The sequence below is a fragment of the Falco peregrinus genome, chromosome 9 (assembly GCF_023634155.1).
Source record: "Falco peregrinus isolate bFalPer1 chromosome 9, bFalPer1.pri, whole genome shotgun sequence".
Classification (NCBI taxonomy): Eukaryota; Metazoa; Chordata; class Aves; order Falconiformes; family Falconidae; genus Falco; species Falco peregrinus.
In genome coordinates, this window is record NC_073729.1 from 3,162,153 (window position 1) to 3,178,396 (window position 16,244).

A 16,244-nucleotide genomic window follows, 5' to 3' on the forward strand; every position below is an offset into this window, starting at 1 on the left:
TCCAAGGGAAGAGCAAGCTACAACTGAACACAATGGCTGGTCCTGTTCTCTCTGTTTGTATCCTCTGCAGAAACTACTCACTGATGGTTGTCTTTGTATCTCATCGCAGTCTGTCCATCCCAGTAAGCAGGTGAAACCCAGAAGCCCTGCCTCAGCATGCTTTTTTGCCAGATAAAATATAAATTTGCGCCGTGAAAATCTGGGGCACTCATTCTACGCAGAAACTCCCCACCTACGTTCGTCCTTGTACCCTGCTGCAGTCTGCCCATCACAGTGCAGCAGTCAAAACCTAGAAGCTCAGTCTTGGCATTCTTTTGCACTAGATAAAACCTAAATTTGTACCATCATGATCTGGGGCACTCATAAAGGTTTATGCAAAGTAATTTTGAGGGGAGAACCGTCTGCCCCACTTTCAAAAGGCTGTTTTACGTGCCTCTCCTGTAACTGACGTAGCTGAGCGCAACACAGATGTGTCATGCATATGGGAAGTCCATGTAGTTAAAGTCTTCCTCGTATGAGTCATCAGAAAAAGCTTCTTCCAAACCATAAATTACAAGAGGAGCCTATAGGTTATCTTGGACAAATGTGGAAGGCATTTAGGTGCCCAGCAATGCAGCTAAACAACCTGCTTAGGAGTTAAACTCCCACTAGGAGATGTTCCCACCAACTCTCAACAGTGGTGGGAAAGTCCTCTCTCACACTCACCTGAATTCCAGGATACTTGATTAAAAGTTCCAATCTGCTATTTCCTTTTTGCAATCAGGTGTTTCGAACAGTCCTGAATTCTCCCCTCCCAACCCCATTGCCTCCTATGTTTTTACAAAAACGATCACACGCATGGAGGGCAAAACATGGCAGGCCCCACCTCCCAACTCCCAGTTCCTTATTGGAAGCAATATTTGAAAAAAGAGTTGTTGTGTACTGTGTTTTCATCCAGCCTAGGAGCCTGAGGTAGGGGACAGAAGAGAGAGTTAGTGTGAAATCCTCCTGGAAATGCATTCAGTATCCACATGATTGCTATCAAACAAGCTTTATCTCTGCTGCTGATTTACATGCAAAATATGTAAGAAGTAAAGTAAGCCCTATAGCAAGTTTTAGTTTGTCCACACTGGAAATGGTATATAGGAGCAGTGGAAAGAGTTTAAAGAATCCCGGGTTAATTTTAAGTGTTGGAGTGAAAAGAGAGCTGTACATATTCAAAACTTTTCCCCTTTACCAGAGAGTGCTGGTATGGGATATGACACCCAGACTGAGGAGCTTTTCCTTGCATCTCCTTCAATTTAATAAATCTCCCATAATTTACCTTTACAAGTGGGACACAGTTCCCAAGCTGGCTATAAAATCTCAGTACACTGACAGGTTCTATACTCCAGTACAGAAATGCTAACGAGCAAAAATGACAGATTTGTCCTTCCCAGCAAGATCATCTTAGCTGGGAAATGCCAGAATTCTGGTTTGTTTTTTTTGTTTGTTTTTTTTTTTTAAAAAAAACACACACATGCACTGCTCCTGTATCTCAGAGTCAGGTGGACAGAACTGGGACAGGGCCAAAAGTAATGAAAACGTTGCATTATGCTGAAACGCTGTAATGAAAAAATAGAGAAAATTTAAATTTTTATCCCTCTCACCAGAAAATGAAAGCATGAGGCCCTACAGGCAGCACATTAGGATGGCAGACCCTGGAAAATCTTATGTGGGGAATGAGGAGAAAAATATGACATCATCTTATCTCTGTGGCTACAAACCACATTTATTCAGTGGGAAGAATCTATTAGTAAGTAACATCCTATGTGTCTCTATAGGCATTACATATCATTGGAAGCATTAAATCTATACTTATTCCAATAACTTAATACTAAATGCAACAATCTAGGAAACTACAAACATTGCAATGTGGCTCCTTTTTCTCTGTGTTTTGCACTGCTGCATGCTTGGGCACTAACTCGAAGGAAGCCATCAAAAAGTTGTTGAAACTGCAAGCAGGGAAGTCAGTGCAGTTGCTCGGATAAAGAGCATTCCCTCAAAGACACCTGCCAGGTTTAGAGACCCAAGAAGTGACTCTTTAGCCCCTTCCAAAGTGACAGAGTTGTTTTGCCAAGCCTGGAGAGAGGAGTGGAAAAAACCCAAACAGAAGGGAGCTAGACCCAAGGCTTAGGAGGGGGAGGATGTAGAAGACACTCTAACCACAGGATGGGCGCTGAGACCATTGCAGGCTGCTCCTCCCTCTCATGGACTGACAATAACCTGGAGACGTCTGAGCTATGAAAGAGAGAGGCCAAGGACTGACGAAATGTGCCTGTGTGGGCTGTGCTTTGTAGCTGTGATGATTTTATACCTTATTCAATCTGTTTGATACCTCAAAGTCAAAAGGTCCTTTGTTTTAAAGCAGTTTCTTACTGATTTTACCCAGCTGCTTGTCAAAGGGGAAGCCATGTGAGGCCCAATTCGTGTTACACCAGTGGTCTCTTACTGGTGAAACGGGGGAGCTGGAATCCAGTTTCCAGCTGGTTTCAGAGAACGGCAGCATTTCTTGAGAGCTGTGAGAGGTGAAGGGCTGAAGCCTCACGCTGCTGAGGTGCAGGCAGAGAGAAATACAAGAAGGAAAAGCGCAGCTGACCTGGCAGCCGCACCCCCCAGCACCCGTACAGCGCGCCCCTCGCTCCATCAGCGTCCAGGTGCTTTAACCAGTGCAGCTGCTGGTGCACACCAGGGCAGTACGAAGGCTTCACAGCCAGCAATTAACGTTTGCGTGGGATTTGGCATTTGTTTCTTCCTTGAATGACCGTCTCACAGAAATTTGTCTTATAATCAGCAGGGGGGGGGGGGGGTCTGCGCTTGCTGCAGTCCCAGCAGAACCTGCTTTCACAGCACAGTTTTACCAGGACGCTGATACAGCCTCTTAGCTGGCCAAGCTGGAGCCATGCTTCCAAGGAGGGCAGCCTGCAGCATGCATGCAGCGTGCAGTAATGCATCAGGCTTGTGTCCCTGGGTGAAATGCCTTAGAAACTTTGAATTGGGTTGATTCCACGTGTTGTTTTGAAAGTCATTCCCAAAATATCCAGCCAACCTCTTATTTGCTTCAAGCATAAATTGGGTGGAATTTGATACTCCTCTTTGCTTGCTCACTCAAATGAAACCAAAAAATTCTAAACTGTATTGCAGGGTATGAGACCCCTGAAAATGACCTGAATTAACCTGCGATAGGTGAGCAGCCTGGCATTGCGTGTTACAGCATTTCATCGCTATTACTCTTGGGTGTCTAAAAGATACAACCTGTGCTTCCTTCCTCTCTGATCCAGGGAATACGAACAGAATACCTCTGATGGTCCAGTGACTTAACAGTCCCAACTGTGCAAATAATACTAACTGTAACAGCTCTTACTGGGAATACTTATGCTTAGGTCAGAAGGTCTACTCATGATAATAACCACTTGTAAGATGAAGCCTTACAAAGAGTACAGAGAAAGGACTTGCAGGTGTTGGTAACACACCTCTTCTTCCTTTTAGTGCAGACAGAGGGTGATGTTGAACAGCACCACCTTCCTTAATTGGCCAATTATACTAAAGTTCCATTTATAAGTGGTTTAGAAAGAATTAATAAATAGTAAAGCACGCTACAAACATGAGAAGCTACTGGTGCTAATTAGCTTTCTCAATATGTATCCTCTCAATAAGCTTTTGCTGGAGTCTGTAGTGATCTATTACAATGTTTTTATTAAATCATTTACTAATGAAATATTCTCCTTCTGTTAAGTACTTATAAATGGAACTTTAATTTGAAGCGTGACTGCATTCCTAGTTGTACGTATATCCACTTTATTGAAAGTAAAGACCTTTGAAGACGTGTGTGTCTCTAGGGCCATCTGTTCACCTCTTAAAAAAACATATACTAAAAAGAGAGGGAATACCCAGCATTTTTTAAATAACACGGATGGGATTCAGCTTCATCTTAAAAAAAAAAAAAAAAAAAAGAAGAAAAAAGGATAAATTAGGATAAAAATTAACTGGAGGGTACCAAACAGATACAAAAAGTGCTAAACAGAGAAGGGGTTTTCATTCTTGGAGGGTGTCCTGGTACCTGCACAGTGTCTGAGGATAGTTCTCTGTGCCCACAGACATTGAGACATCGAGACAAACAAAAGAACAAAAGAGAACCCAAAAGTAAATTATATGGAGTGTGACTCCAACATAAAAGCATACAAACACACACAAAAGCACCAAAAATGCTTCTTCCCACATCTCTCTCTCTCTCTCTCCCTGTGTAACGCCTCGTTCACTGAAGTGTGTCAGCCTGTATTGTATTTGTAAAGTGCAAATGAAAAGTTTCTCTACAAGATACAACAGGTCCCGCAACAGGAATAATCCAAAACTAGAGCTTACCCCAATGGATCAGCACTCGCCATCCTCGGAAAGGGAAAACGGAGAGGGAAGGAGAGAGAGAAAGAAAGAGAGAGGGATGCGGAGGCAGGTGGAGAGAAGAGTAGGAAAAGCAGAGTGAAATACTGTTCGGAGAACTGAACGGTCATAATTATTGCCACCGGTGCCTACATCTTCAGAGACCAGGAACACTAGGGGGACAGTTTCATTTACCAGAAAACAACTTTTGTCCTGCTCATAATATTGCAGACACATCCAACTTTGGCACTGGGGAGTACGGAGAGGGACATACTGAGGCTGTAAAAAAAAATTCCCAGCCAAATCCCAATTCAAGCAGTCAGCAGAGCAATGGGGTTCATACTTCATGCTGCATTTCTTTTCTGCCTCTCACATAAGGCACAGTTACATCAGACTGTTACCAAGGAAATTGTTCTTTTTGTCCCCAGTTTGCTCCGTGTTGTGTCCCTCTGTCCCCCAAGCTGGCCTGGTAAGAAGTACTTTTTTTGCCACGAATGAACTGTGAAACGTATTGGTTATTAAAGCATGCATTTCTGAGCCAGCTTGGGAGCCCAGGGTACAAGATTGTAGCTCAAGCTGTGAATCCGCTTTGAGACTGGCTTATTAGTCATGATGGCCTTATAGTCAGGAATTCAGATCAGCTAGAACATACCAGCTCAGCAACCCAGCACTTATCTCTGTGGATGCCATCTTGTGCTCCAGGATCTCATTTTTCATTTAAAATAAATTCAGTCTCTAGGTCTTAAAGGTTGCAAAGAAAATCTTTCAAATGTGAATGGAGAATAAATCAATGCTGTGCTGAAAAGAGTCTGAAACAGCAGCTCTGAAAGCAGAATGAATCTCTGGCATGTTGACTTTGAAACCTAGCGACAATCAAAAACTTCAGTATTCTTAATTTTTCACTACTAACCAAAGCATTCAAAATCAGAAAGAATAGTCAGGTTATTAAGTTTTCAGAGGTGCAGGTAAGCCAACTCAGGAAAGTGTCACCACCTTTTCACATTAAGAAAGATCAGATTAGAAATAACAAAAATTCGGGTGTTCTTACACCAAATTATTTTCAAGTTGGATGCAGCGCTTTTTTTTTTCCTCTCTGTCTCGTTCTCTCTCTCTTTCTTTCCATTTTCAGTAACAGGCTCCCAAGCTGCCAGAGCTACCTCTGGCTGGGTGAGGAAAATCCATTCTCCACAAGACGGTCACCAACAGAAATGCCAAATTTAATATATGCCCAGTAGATTTCACAGTTTCCTGCTCAGTGCAACTAGCCATGCTTCCAGTTACATCAACACTGCAAATGCTGGGCTGGGCAGCGCAAGGCAGTTTTGAGAAAAGTTAAAATTAAAACATAGTTAGAATAGAAAGAAAAAGTTGTTGTGCTACGCATTGATAGAGAAGTGGAAAGAAGCATTACATTAAGTTCTTTTTCATGTGTTTGAGCGACACTCCATTTATATTTCGGCCTGGAGTGCAAATTTGGGTAAGATCTAATTCATATACATACAAATACATATATATGTATATATTCAGGGACATACACTGTCCTCGATTGTACCTGTACAAATCTATCTACAGTGATGTAACTGAGAAGAGCAAATTGACACCCATTGTATACTGGAACGTGTGTGTATATTTATACAGAAAATACACCCATATTCACACATGCAGAATATTAAAACGTAAATAGAATGGGTGCAAGAAGGTTGATTAATTTTTCTTTCAAGTCATTTTCCCAACAGGGAAGGCACTGAAGAGGTTAACAAAGAGAATGGAAAGCAAATTGACAATAGGGAAAAGGAAAAGGGAAATGAGGTTTAAAAAAAATGAACAATCCCAGGACACAATAGACCCAGAAGCGCAGACATGTGCATTCCCTACAATACTGAAGCAAGTGAACTACGGAGCTGCAGCAACCCAGATACAGAAGAAGAGAAGCACTGAAAGAGGGGGTGAAAGAGAAAGTCAGAAAGAAAGAAAAAGAAAAAGAAAGGGACAGTGGCCTCAGCTACTAAGACAACCATGTGCATCTAGAGGGAAGGGACCCTTAAAGATGCAGTATTCCTTTAAAAAAGACATCATAAAGTTGGATAATTAAACACTGGCCAAAAATTTAATGGCCACCATGATTAGCTGGCCCCATTTTGCTGGGGTCCTCTTTGCTGCCTACCCCTTGCTGCCGTGTGGCTGTGCGCAGAGCCAGAGTCCAGGCCCTCTCACTTGCCCACCACTGAGGTTCTGCATCCTAACTCTTCAAAGTGGGAGGGAGGCAAGACCACAGCAAACGTGGTCCTCCAAAAGTCAGCGTGGTCCTTCAGAGAGAAGGACCTGGGGGACCCCTGTGCAACGCTCTAACCTTCTCCTGCCGGACTCTGACCAGTGTCACCTCTGAGAGGGAACACAAAACGTCCGTGTGTATTTTGAAGTTCCCCCAGCGGTTACTGAAGGGTCATTCCCTTTGCTCGCACCACAGCTGCAGCAGCTGCTAGAGAGGGACAGGGTGACAACAAATGGTGCTAGGAACATCTGCTGGCAGCCCCTTCTCCTGTCACAGGTATCATCTCTGCACTTCTCTTACTGGACCTGAGTTTTAATTGCTGTGGAAAAGCTCATCTTCCGAGGAGTCTCAGACTTAACTTTTAATGCAAGAAGTGCCACGTGGTCAAGAACAGGATTTATGTATCGGGGGAATCAGAGAAAGGAACAGGAATTCCTGTGTCTGTGGTAACAGTCCAGGAAAGCCCACACACGAGAGACTGTATCACCACTGCTTCTTCACGGCTGTGAAACTGGGAGCTTTCTAAGTTCGGGTCCAATGCTTGTTCCTATCCCGGCATCTTAAAGAGGGTGCTGGACGCCCCGCGCCGGGCACAGCCTCTCCTGCAGATGTTCTTCACCGTGGCGGGTTCAAGAACTGAAGCACTGCCCACAACGGGCTGCCCCAGCCTGCAAAAGGCCAACACAGGGGCTGTCCCTCACACATCCTACAAGTCTCCTGAGGCTTAAAAGCCACTTTTTATATAGAAAGTTGCTGTTAGAAGGGGAAATGGAAAGAAGAATGGTTTGCCCGGTCCAGAGGTTCCTTTACGGAACCTACTGCTTCCCCCTTTTTGAATCATATGGAATACTCCTAACCATTCAGTAAGCTAAGTGTTTGTCCAAAATGTATAAGGATTACATTTTGATGAAGAATTATCCATTGGGATGCCAGGTTTTAACATTAGAGAAAAATTCTCTTCCCCTGAGACTCAAATTTTAGGAACAGGTCAACTAAAAACTTCCCCAAAAGTCTAAACTTTGTTGTTGTTGTTGTTTCTGGGCCCACATGAGTCCACTTAAACTCCTAAATCTGGTGGCCTGCGTGTCTTCCATTGTGCCTCTATTCACAGTTGGGAGTTACGCTTTCTGTCACTCTTTGTCTGCCACTTGAACTGCTTGATTGGAATCATCCTCCGAAATCTGTCTCTGGTCACCTTTTCCTCTGGTGTTCTCTGGTGCAGCTGCAGCCAGGGTAGTCTTAAGGAGTTTGTCTCTCACCTACAGGCACTCAGTATTGTGCTCTGCCGGGCAGGATTTCCCAAGTTTCCTACCATTGCTGTCACTGACTCAGTTGTGCTGCTGTTTCTAGTGCTGGGAGCGAGGCACTCGGGGCTTTTCTAGTGTTTTATATTCCAGTCGTTCCCAAAGCAGTCTTAGCAAATATGTCTTCTGCCCTGGGCGTCCTCGCTCATGGCAGAACCGAACCAGAGGTAGCAGTAGGATGAAATTTTAGGGGCAGAAAACGTTGGTACAGTCAAAAGCTGCATTTGGGATAGCCTCAAATGAATAGTGCTATAGAAAAATATATGTAGTGTGGGGCTGTAAGTATCCCACCCTCTGAGTTTGTCTCTAAAGAGAGAACGGCTGGGTCCCCACAGGGAGAAGGTAAGTACTGCATCTTTAAGGTCTCAGCAGTGAGGTAGAGGAGAGGAACATATTGTCAGTGTTTATACCTTTCTTCTTTGTTGAATTTGGGATTGGCTTCAGAGATATCCAGGCTTTTACTGAACATTGTTTTACTATGGCAGGAACAAAGCGAGAAAACAGAGTTACTGGTGTGGACATTTATAAAAGAGAGTCACCTGAAGCAATGCTGGACACCCAGCCCCCCAACCCCTCCTCCTCCCCTTTTTAAGCAATTCTCTGACAAACCTTTCTTTTACTTTCCAACTATGGCTCCAGCCTACACACAGTGCTGAAGTTCATTATCTCCCCCTGACTTCTGAGGTCTAAGATGACGTCCCCCACACATTCCTGCAAACTCTGTTCTCCTTTACACAACTGAAAACCCAGGTACCATCTACTTTGTCACGTTGTCCGGGGAAAATAGAACATGCCTGAAGGCACAAATTGCAAAGTGCTCATTACTCAGACTTTTCTAGAAGACCTCAACGCTAAGCACAATCTGGGAAAAGGTTAAAATCAGACCACAGAGCCTCTTAGAGGAACGGTAATCCATTCTGTAGTCTAATTTGTAGGCTCCATTACCACTTAGTCCCAACTCTCTTCCCTATACTCAGGGTATAGAGAAATGCCCTTCTTGGGTCTGAATCCCTGAAGCTTAGAAGCAAAATTCCCCGTGCTTTGCTAAAGAGGCAGCTCTCTGTAATATATTTCACTGTAATATGCTTCGCTGTTTCACAGAACACTGCTTCCTAATGTTAGCTGATCTCTCATGCAAGCTATCCACTTCAATAACCAGAAGAAAATGAATAGTTAATGAAGCCCATTTTAGAACAGTTTTTGGACTCTCACAGCAGAGCTGCTGAAAATTTCTGGCATATCCCTGGGGGAGGCTAGCTCCCATGGAATTCTTCCTAGTCTGTGTGGTTTTGGCACCAGGGACAAATTAGCTGGTATTGAACTAAGCTCAGAATCTACCTCTTTTCTCTTGACTTTTCAATGAAATACCAGACAGTCTGAGAGGCGTGGATACCACAAGAGCAGAAGCAACTAAGAGGTAGTTATAAACCCGTTTAGTTGACAACTAGCAGGGAAAACCAAGAATTAACAAAACTTGGTCACCAGTTTTAGGGTGGCTGCTGTTTGTGCATACTAACTTTGCCTTGTACGAAGACCCAACGGAGAACACAGGAGAGGTCAGCACAAGCATTTCAAGGAGTCTGTAAGCTCAAGGAGCAGCCTTTGTGCTGAGTTGCCCTGCTCCATTAGCCAAAACTAAGTCACTGGAGGACCAAGTTTTTCGCTTCATACTTTCTCAGCCTGTAGGGCTGAAGGCTGCCAAGTTTCAAATCTCACTGGGAAGATGTGCCCTTCAACAAGCCAAGACCAGACCCTTGTTGGGTTCCCTCATGGCTACCAAAAGCACAGTTCATCACACAGACACATATACCAGAGGTCATAACATAAATCCCCATTATGCAAGCAAACATCTGTTTACTACTGGGAAAAAGGACAATAGGACTAAATCACAAGACACATGGGCGTTTGGCCCACTGGTTAGAAGAGTATCTCTGTCAGCTCAAGAAAGAAGCAATGGCTCTGTGTTTCTGGATGTTTACAAAAGTCATCTGTGTCTAAACAGGAGACCTGGTTCCATGGTCCACCTCCCTGTCTTCCCAGTGTTGTAGAATAAAAGCACTGCGGAGTCATCTGTTGAGACCGAAGAATGTCATTCTTAAAAGAGCACCCACCCCTGGGATCTAAGCCCTACTGCTGTAAAATCCATCGTCAGTGGGTCATTTCATGGACATAACATGCGACCAGCCATTAACGCCCCCCCCCCTTGGTGGAAGGCACTTGTCATTTTGTTACTGATTGCTCTGACAGATGGTGCCCCATCAGCAATGCATCGTCCCCAGACAACCCCCATGCAGTGGTGTTCATTAATGAAGCCAGTTCACGTTATAAACGACTGTGCTGCCAGCAACACAAAATGTGCCGTTGTCATCTGTGGATGTGGATGGTATGAGTTATGGAAGCTCACACATGGAGTAAAATAACATCTTCCCTTTAAGCCCTTCCAAAACAAGCACTACTAAGCCCATCGTCATCAATCACGGTGTCAATACGTCCCTGTCTCCACCCTCCATCACACCTTTACGGCCAGCCCTGAGCTGTGGTATGCACTGCCCTGTATCTCTTCTGTGCCTGGCAGGTTTTGCTTCCTCCTTAAGCCAAAGTCCTTCTCTACCGATACGTAGCCTGGCCACGTCTCTGCTCTGAACCATCTCGGACCTTTTGACTTCAGTTGTTTCCTCGTGTGCAGAACTGAGCGAGACATTTAAAAGCAAAAGAAATACTTTGGACAGCAAGACACAGCGTTGCCTCTTCAGACTTCTGAATCCAAAGTGAAGGCTGAGAGCTGGAAGTGAAGGTTCCAGCTCTCAGCAAACTTGGGGATCAATCTAACACCCCCTGTTTGTTCCGCCCAGTTGGACACTTGCTGTAAGCTCTGCAGAGCGCTGAGCCTCGCAGGCAGCCTTGGGGCGAGGGAAAGTGATTCACCCTGGGTGGCTCTGGGAGCTTCACGGCCTGTGCACCTGCCAGGTACCAGCTCAAACGCTGCAAGCCCAGTAAGGAGGCAGCGGCTCTTTGTCGGTTTTGTTCATCCTCATCCCTTTGAGGCCCGTAAGGAACACTGAGCACACCCTGTCCTGAACATTTCCTTTGCCCAGCCTCCACGTCAAAGCAAACCAATTATTCAAGACAGGTTTCCAACCTACACTGCGATGAAAAATCTTTATGGCAGAGTATTTGAAGGCCACGTAGCTAGTCTGAAGTAAGTCCTAGCAGATTCTGGAAATCACCACTTTTTCCTCACTGTAGACAGAACTGTAACAGCTGCCAGCAAAACTTTCCAGCAATACTAGGGGCCTCTGGACATGAAATTATTTCACGTTTTTACCCAGTTCTCAATCAGCAGAGGGAGTTTCTGAGCACAGCAGGCTCTTTTTGAGCAGATCTTAACAGCTGAACAAAATAATCACGTCATAAAGCTGAAACAGAAGTTACAGCAGCATCATCGTACATATACGTGAAGCGTTCTTTTATACTGATTGATTTATGCAAATATGAACCCAAATGCCTGTGCTTCCCTTAGGCTAGTCATACGGATGGAGGGAGCAACTTCCATGGTTCACAGAAGTGACCTTCCACAGTTCACTCACTCTCCCACAACCTGCCTTGAGGAGACGCTGCTTTCCTCTGCTGTTTCTCCACAAGACTGACACTTTCTTTGATAGAAAAGAGGCAAAAATATGTATTTTCCATCATTTTAGAGGCATGTGGTAATTTATGTGGGTCAGACGCATGCTGGCTCTGACAGCACATTTTAGAGGCATCCACAGATGCCTGGACAGGGCTTTCCAGATTTAAGCTGTTCTGATGACACAGAGGGTGGGGTTCATCTTATTTAAATTCAGGTGCCCAAAATCTAGGCACCTAATCCAAGACAGTCATCTAGATTCCTATTGTAGGCTACGGAGACAGAAAGGAACAACTGGAGGGTAATTTATCCCACCTAAGATTGCTGGAACAGAGGACATACGTATCTGAGACCTTCCAAAGCCCTCGTCTGTCCCCATTGCCTAGAGCCTGTATCACGAGCTTAGACCAAACGCCTGTGTTCTCGACAATTAAAAAGAGGTGAGATGAGTCTTGCCCAGAGGACACGGTGGTTTCCTGAGCAATAGCTGCAAGCAACAGAACCCTTAAGCCCCTGGCAGGACTTCTGGTCCTGTGTGCATAAGTGCTGCTGGCTGCCAGATCATGTGGCACATGTGCTTGGGAGTTGTCATGAGTGCTAGTGCCAACAGAAGAGCTCCACAGCTCCTTTGTACGTGTAACACAGAAAGGGGCAGCAAACCCAGAGAGGCAAGACTCCTGGGTAAAGGAGAGACCCACCTCTGTCCGTGTTGTGCCATTTCAATAGCTCTGCGAGCAGGGACTGGGGAGCCACCGTCTGTCACGCTGAGAACCTCCATCGACTTCCTCTCCGGCCGCCGCTTCCCATGCCTGTTCAGCATTGGGGAGTCCACGCGCTTCCTGGGGGGATCTTTATGGAAAGAAAACACCGTCAGCTGAATTCGGCTGTGACTTACCTCACACAGGTTGGCTAAACCCTTCCTCAACCTCACCCCCACACCTCCCCTTACGGAGACGGGGATCTTCATGACGGAGACAAACTTTTGCAGTCTCTCCCTTCCTCCAAATTTGCAAACACTAAGACCTAAGTTGCAATCCACCGACAGAAAGGAGCACTGCTACTGCCCTGAATGCACAAGCACTGTAAAATAAAGGTACCGCTATAGCGTAGCTCGCAGAAATAACCTTACAGGGCTTATAACGGTAATAACAAGATGACAGCATGGGCTATAGCACAAGCTGTTAGCCAGAGCATAAGCCATGTAGGGATCCCGCACATGTACTCGGGTTGCTGGAGCTTGCTTTCGATGTCCCTGCCAGCGAGATTAAATGTCACACAGGGACAGGAGGACACTCTGAACTCAGAATTGCATCCTCCTCTGAAAACGCCCTTTTTTGCATCTTTAAGATTAGATTTCAGGTTTTCCCCACTGCTTTGTATTTTTCCTCCCTTCGACATTAGAAATTAAACATACTTGATCACCCAAAATGAATCTCCAATGAGAGCTACTAAAATTTATCTCACAGGTCAGTGTACAGCTTTTACTGCTACAATAACTGAAGCGCTTTACACTTTTTAATGTGTAACATTTCTATGAGGTATTGAAGTGCTACCTTCACTTTACAGAGTGAAACTGAGGTCTAAGAATGACATATTTAAAGGCAATTCATTCCTAAAGGTGCTAAGAAACATTTATTAAGGTACTGAGGAGCACACCTAAATTGCTTTGAGAAGAGTAGATACCAGGCTGCATTGCAGAAGGGGGCTGGCCAAGCCATGCACACTTCCATGGTGCAGCAGGAACCAAATGCAGACCCGCTGAGATGTTTTATTACCGACATCTCTCATGGCATCAAAACAGTAAAAAGGAGGAAGGCAGAAAAAAACTACAGAAGGATTTTCTTTCCTTTGGCTGGGCTATTTCAGTTCCCTGTCTCTATTTATAGACACAGTTTTAATTTTAGTGGGGAGTGACCACCTGTAAAAACCAGCATTCTTCACCCCTGCAGTTAGACAAAAGCTCACAGTGCCCAGCCCCCAAGGCTTCTTCCTCCGCCAGGATTCCTTTATAAAACCTGAAACACCACACCTGACAGTGGTACTGCCTAGTCTGATGGTATTATTTTTATTATCCTGCCCTCCTCACCCCCGCCTCCCTCCTGCTTGTTTCTTCTCTCACCTAATTTTTTCCAGAACAAGATCTTTAAGGCAGGGCTTATATTTGAAACGATGAGCAGAGACGGCTCACATGCAGATGGGCTAGTGATAACAGCTGACCCCATCACAGTATAACCCAAGTATTCTTTGTATTCATAGTAATAACGTTCCTCTTAAAAATTAATTAAAAAAAAAGCAGTTGTATCTCACTCTATTTCAATCTATGTCCAGTCATAAAAAGGTAGTAGAAGATACTAGCAGGGGCAACGACCTCCAGATTAGGAAAAATACATAGTGCATACAGTTGAGGGAAAAATAAAGGGAGATGAACCTAATAAAGCAGTTCTACTGGGTGACTTCAGCTGCACACATGGAAGTGGTCCAAAGGAAGCTGGGACAGGGTTTAAACATTTCAGACTCTGGCTTCTTCCAACAAGTTCGAAATATGAGAAAAGATTCATCCCACAGGACAACTGCTGGTACCACAAGTGTGACTAGAGCCATGTAACACAAGTAACGACAATGAATTACGTTTGGTATCAACAACGGAGAGCTGATACTAGTTTTGCAGAGGGATATCAGACATTAGAAAGGAAGGTGGAAGAGTGCAGTTTAAAAGAAAGGAGAAGGAGGCAGGAGAAAGGAGATGAAGAAAGCAGCTAATGTCAAAAGAACGGACTTGAGCGAACTCATACTGCATCCATCTTAGTTGATATTACAGTCCAAACAACAGAGATGGAAAAAGGCAAGAAAAGCATTTAACGAACTGATGTTTAAAAAGGCAATTTGACCCAAGCATGTTCAAAACAGAAGACTTCACCAAAGGGAAACTCAGCTGAGTGACACTTACAGAAGTGGACATTAAAAGACAGAGAAGAAATCTGAAGAAGAATTAACTAAAGACTTGAATATCAGGTTTTTGTACAGCCATCAGGAAGAGAAAGCTTGAGAGAAGGACAGTTGCCAGAGGGACCATGAGGGAATCCACAGAACAATTAAGGAGGAGAACGATATCGCTAACAAGCTAAATGGTTCTTATGTATCAGCCCTTGCTGCTCAAGATGCTGGAAGATACTGATTTACAATCTGTATTTTAGACTATCAAAGAGACAGACTAAGCAAAAAGAGCAGGTGGTGAAACACACCTATAAATTCAGCAACAGCAATTCACAAAAAGTTTGATGGAAAATACATCCAGAAGCTTGCACAAAAGTGGTTGAGCTTTTAATAAAGGTATTTGATTCCTCTTTAAAACTGCCTACAGTCCTACACTATACATGGCTGAGTGTAGCAAGTAATACACATATTTTTCAAAAAGGTTTGAGTAAGAACTGACAGGGCACCAAATCTGTCATCCCTGTCAAGTTGAAAGATACTAAAGAAATAGTTCAATACACAGCCATCCTGCCATAAAGACTAAAATGGCATCATCATATGAAAGCAGCAGAAGATTTTGCAGAAGTACAGGAATTAAAAATCGGAAAACCTCCCATGTTTGCCCTTCTCTTCCTGACCCTGGAAATATTTCACATGGGGAAAAAAAATCAAGTCCTAGTCTGGATCTATGATAGTTTTGAGGATGCATTTTCCTCTTATTTCATATCAGAGAAATGAAGCCATTCCTAAGGATTTTTACCGAGGAAGAGAGAGTAATTTAGGTAATGATCCAATTATAAAGGCATTCATCTGGAAGGTGGGAAATAAAGGTTCAGCTTCCGAGTTTGGACGGGGCACCTATATCCTATACGGCTATTCTGGCCCAATCTCTTGTTCTCTGGTTTGTTAAAGAAACTCCACCCCACAAAAAGGTGTCCCCTCAAGGAGACATTAGTTGACATTCATTCATTTTAATAAGTTTCTCATTTCTGTGTTTTCAGGTAAAGAAAATGGGGCTGGACTTGAAAGGCAGTGAAGGCGGCCTTTCCCTGGCCCTTTGAGAAAGCTTCATATACCTCAGACAGGCAGAAGGGCCACCAGAAGAGAGTGCTAGTCTGAGCCTGCTGTATGTGTACCCGCATCCATCCTTTCTGAGAGCCTACATGCAAAGAAAGAGGAAAAAGCAAAGTACTCTGGGATGCACTTTTCCCCTCCCTTTTTTTTCCACAAGAGCTTGGGCAACACGCAACTCTTATGAACGTGGCTTCCTCAAGCTGCTATTATTAAATCTGTTACTTTTTCTCTGCTCTTCTTTGTGCAAGGCCACGGCTAACGGCTAATGATGAGATATTCATCAGAAGCAGGACTGCTCTTAATTAAACCTTGCCCCATGTTCTCAGAGACACTGCTGGGAACAAAGGCGGTGGAAACCTCCTGTGGAAGAGGAAATACAACCTACAAACACTCAATAATGCTCAAAGATTCTAAAATGAGCCGATAAGGCACAATGCTACATTCAGAGTGGTGTTTCCCTGTTGGGGAACATTTTCACTCCTCGCACAAAAAAATGCAAGAGTGGAGCATAACAGTTCAGTTCAAACCATGAAAACACTTTGCCACGTACACGAGAGATACAGGATGTATTTAGGGTATAACACTTACGTGCTGGATATGA

At 44.2% G+C, this 16,244-nt stretch overlaps 1 protein-coding gene across 15 annotated transcripts in view; it reads right to left on the reverse strand.

Annotated features, from left to right (window-relative positions):
* The window catches only part of BRSK2 (BR serine/threonine kinase 2), a 315,350-nt gene that overhangs the window by 38,981 nt on the left and 260,125 nt on the right, over positions 1-16,244 (reverse strand). For 7 of the 15 annotated variants that reach the window (XM_055814154.1, XM_027785006.2, XM_027785004.2 and 4 more), the window contains 3 exons: positions 12,295-12,445; positions 8,382-8,447; positions 4,381-4,404 (listed from right to left, as the gene is read on the reverse strand). In XM_055814154.1, the coding sequence (XP_055670129.1) occupies positions 4,381-4,404; positions 8,382-8,447; positions 12,295-12,445 (241 nt within the window). The remainder of the gene's footprint in view (positions 1-4,380; positions 4,405-8,381; positions 8,448-12,294; positions 12,446-16,244) is intronic. The other 8 variants (XM_005236313.4, XM_005236315.4, XM_027785014.2 and 5 more) reach the window with 2 other exon arrangements.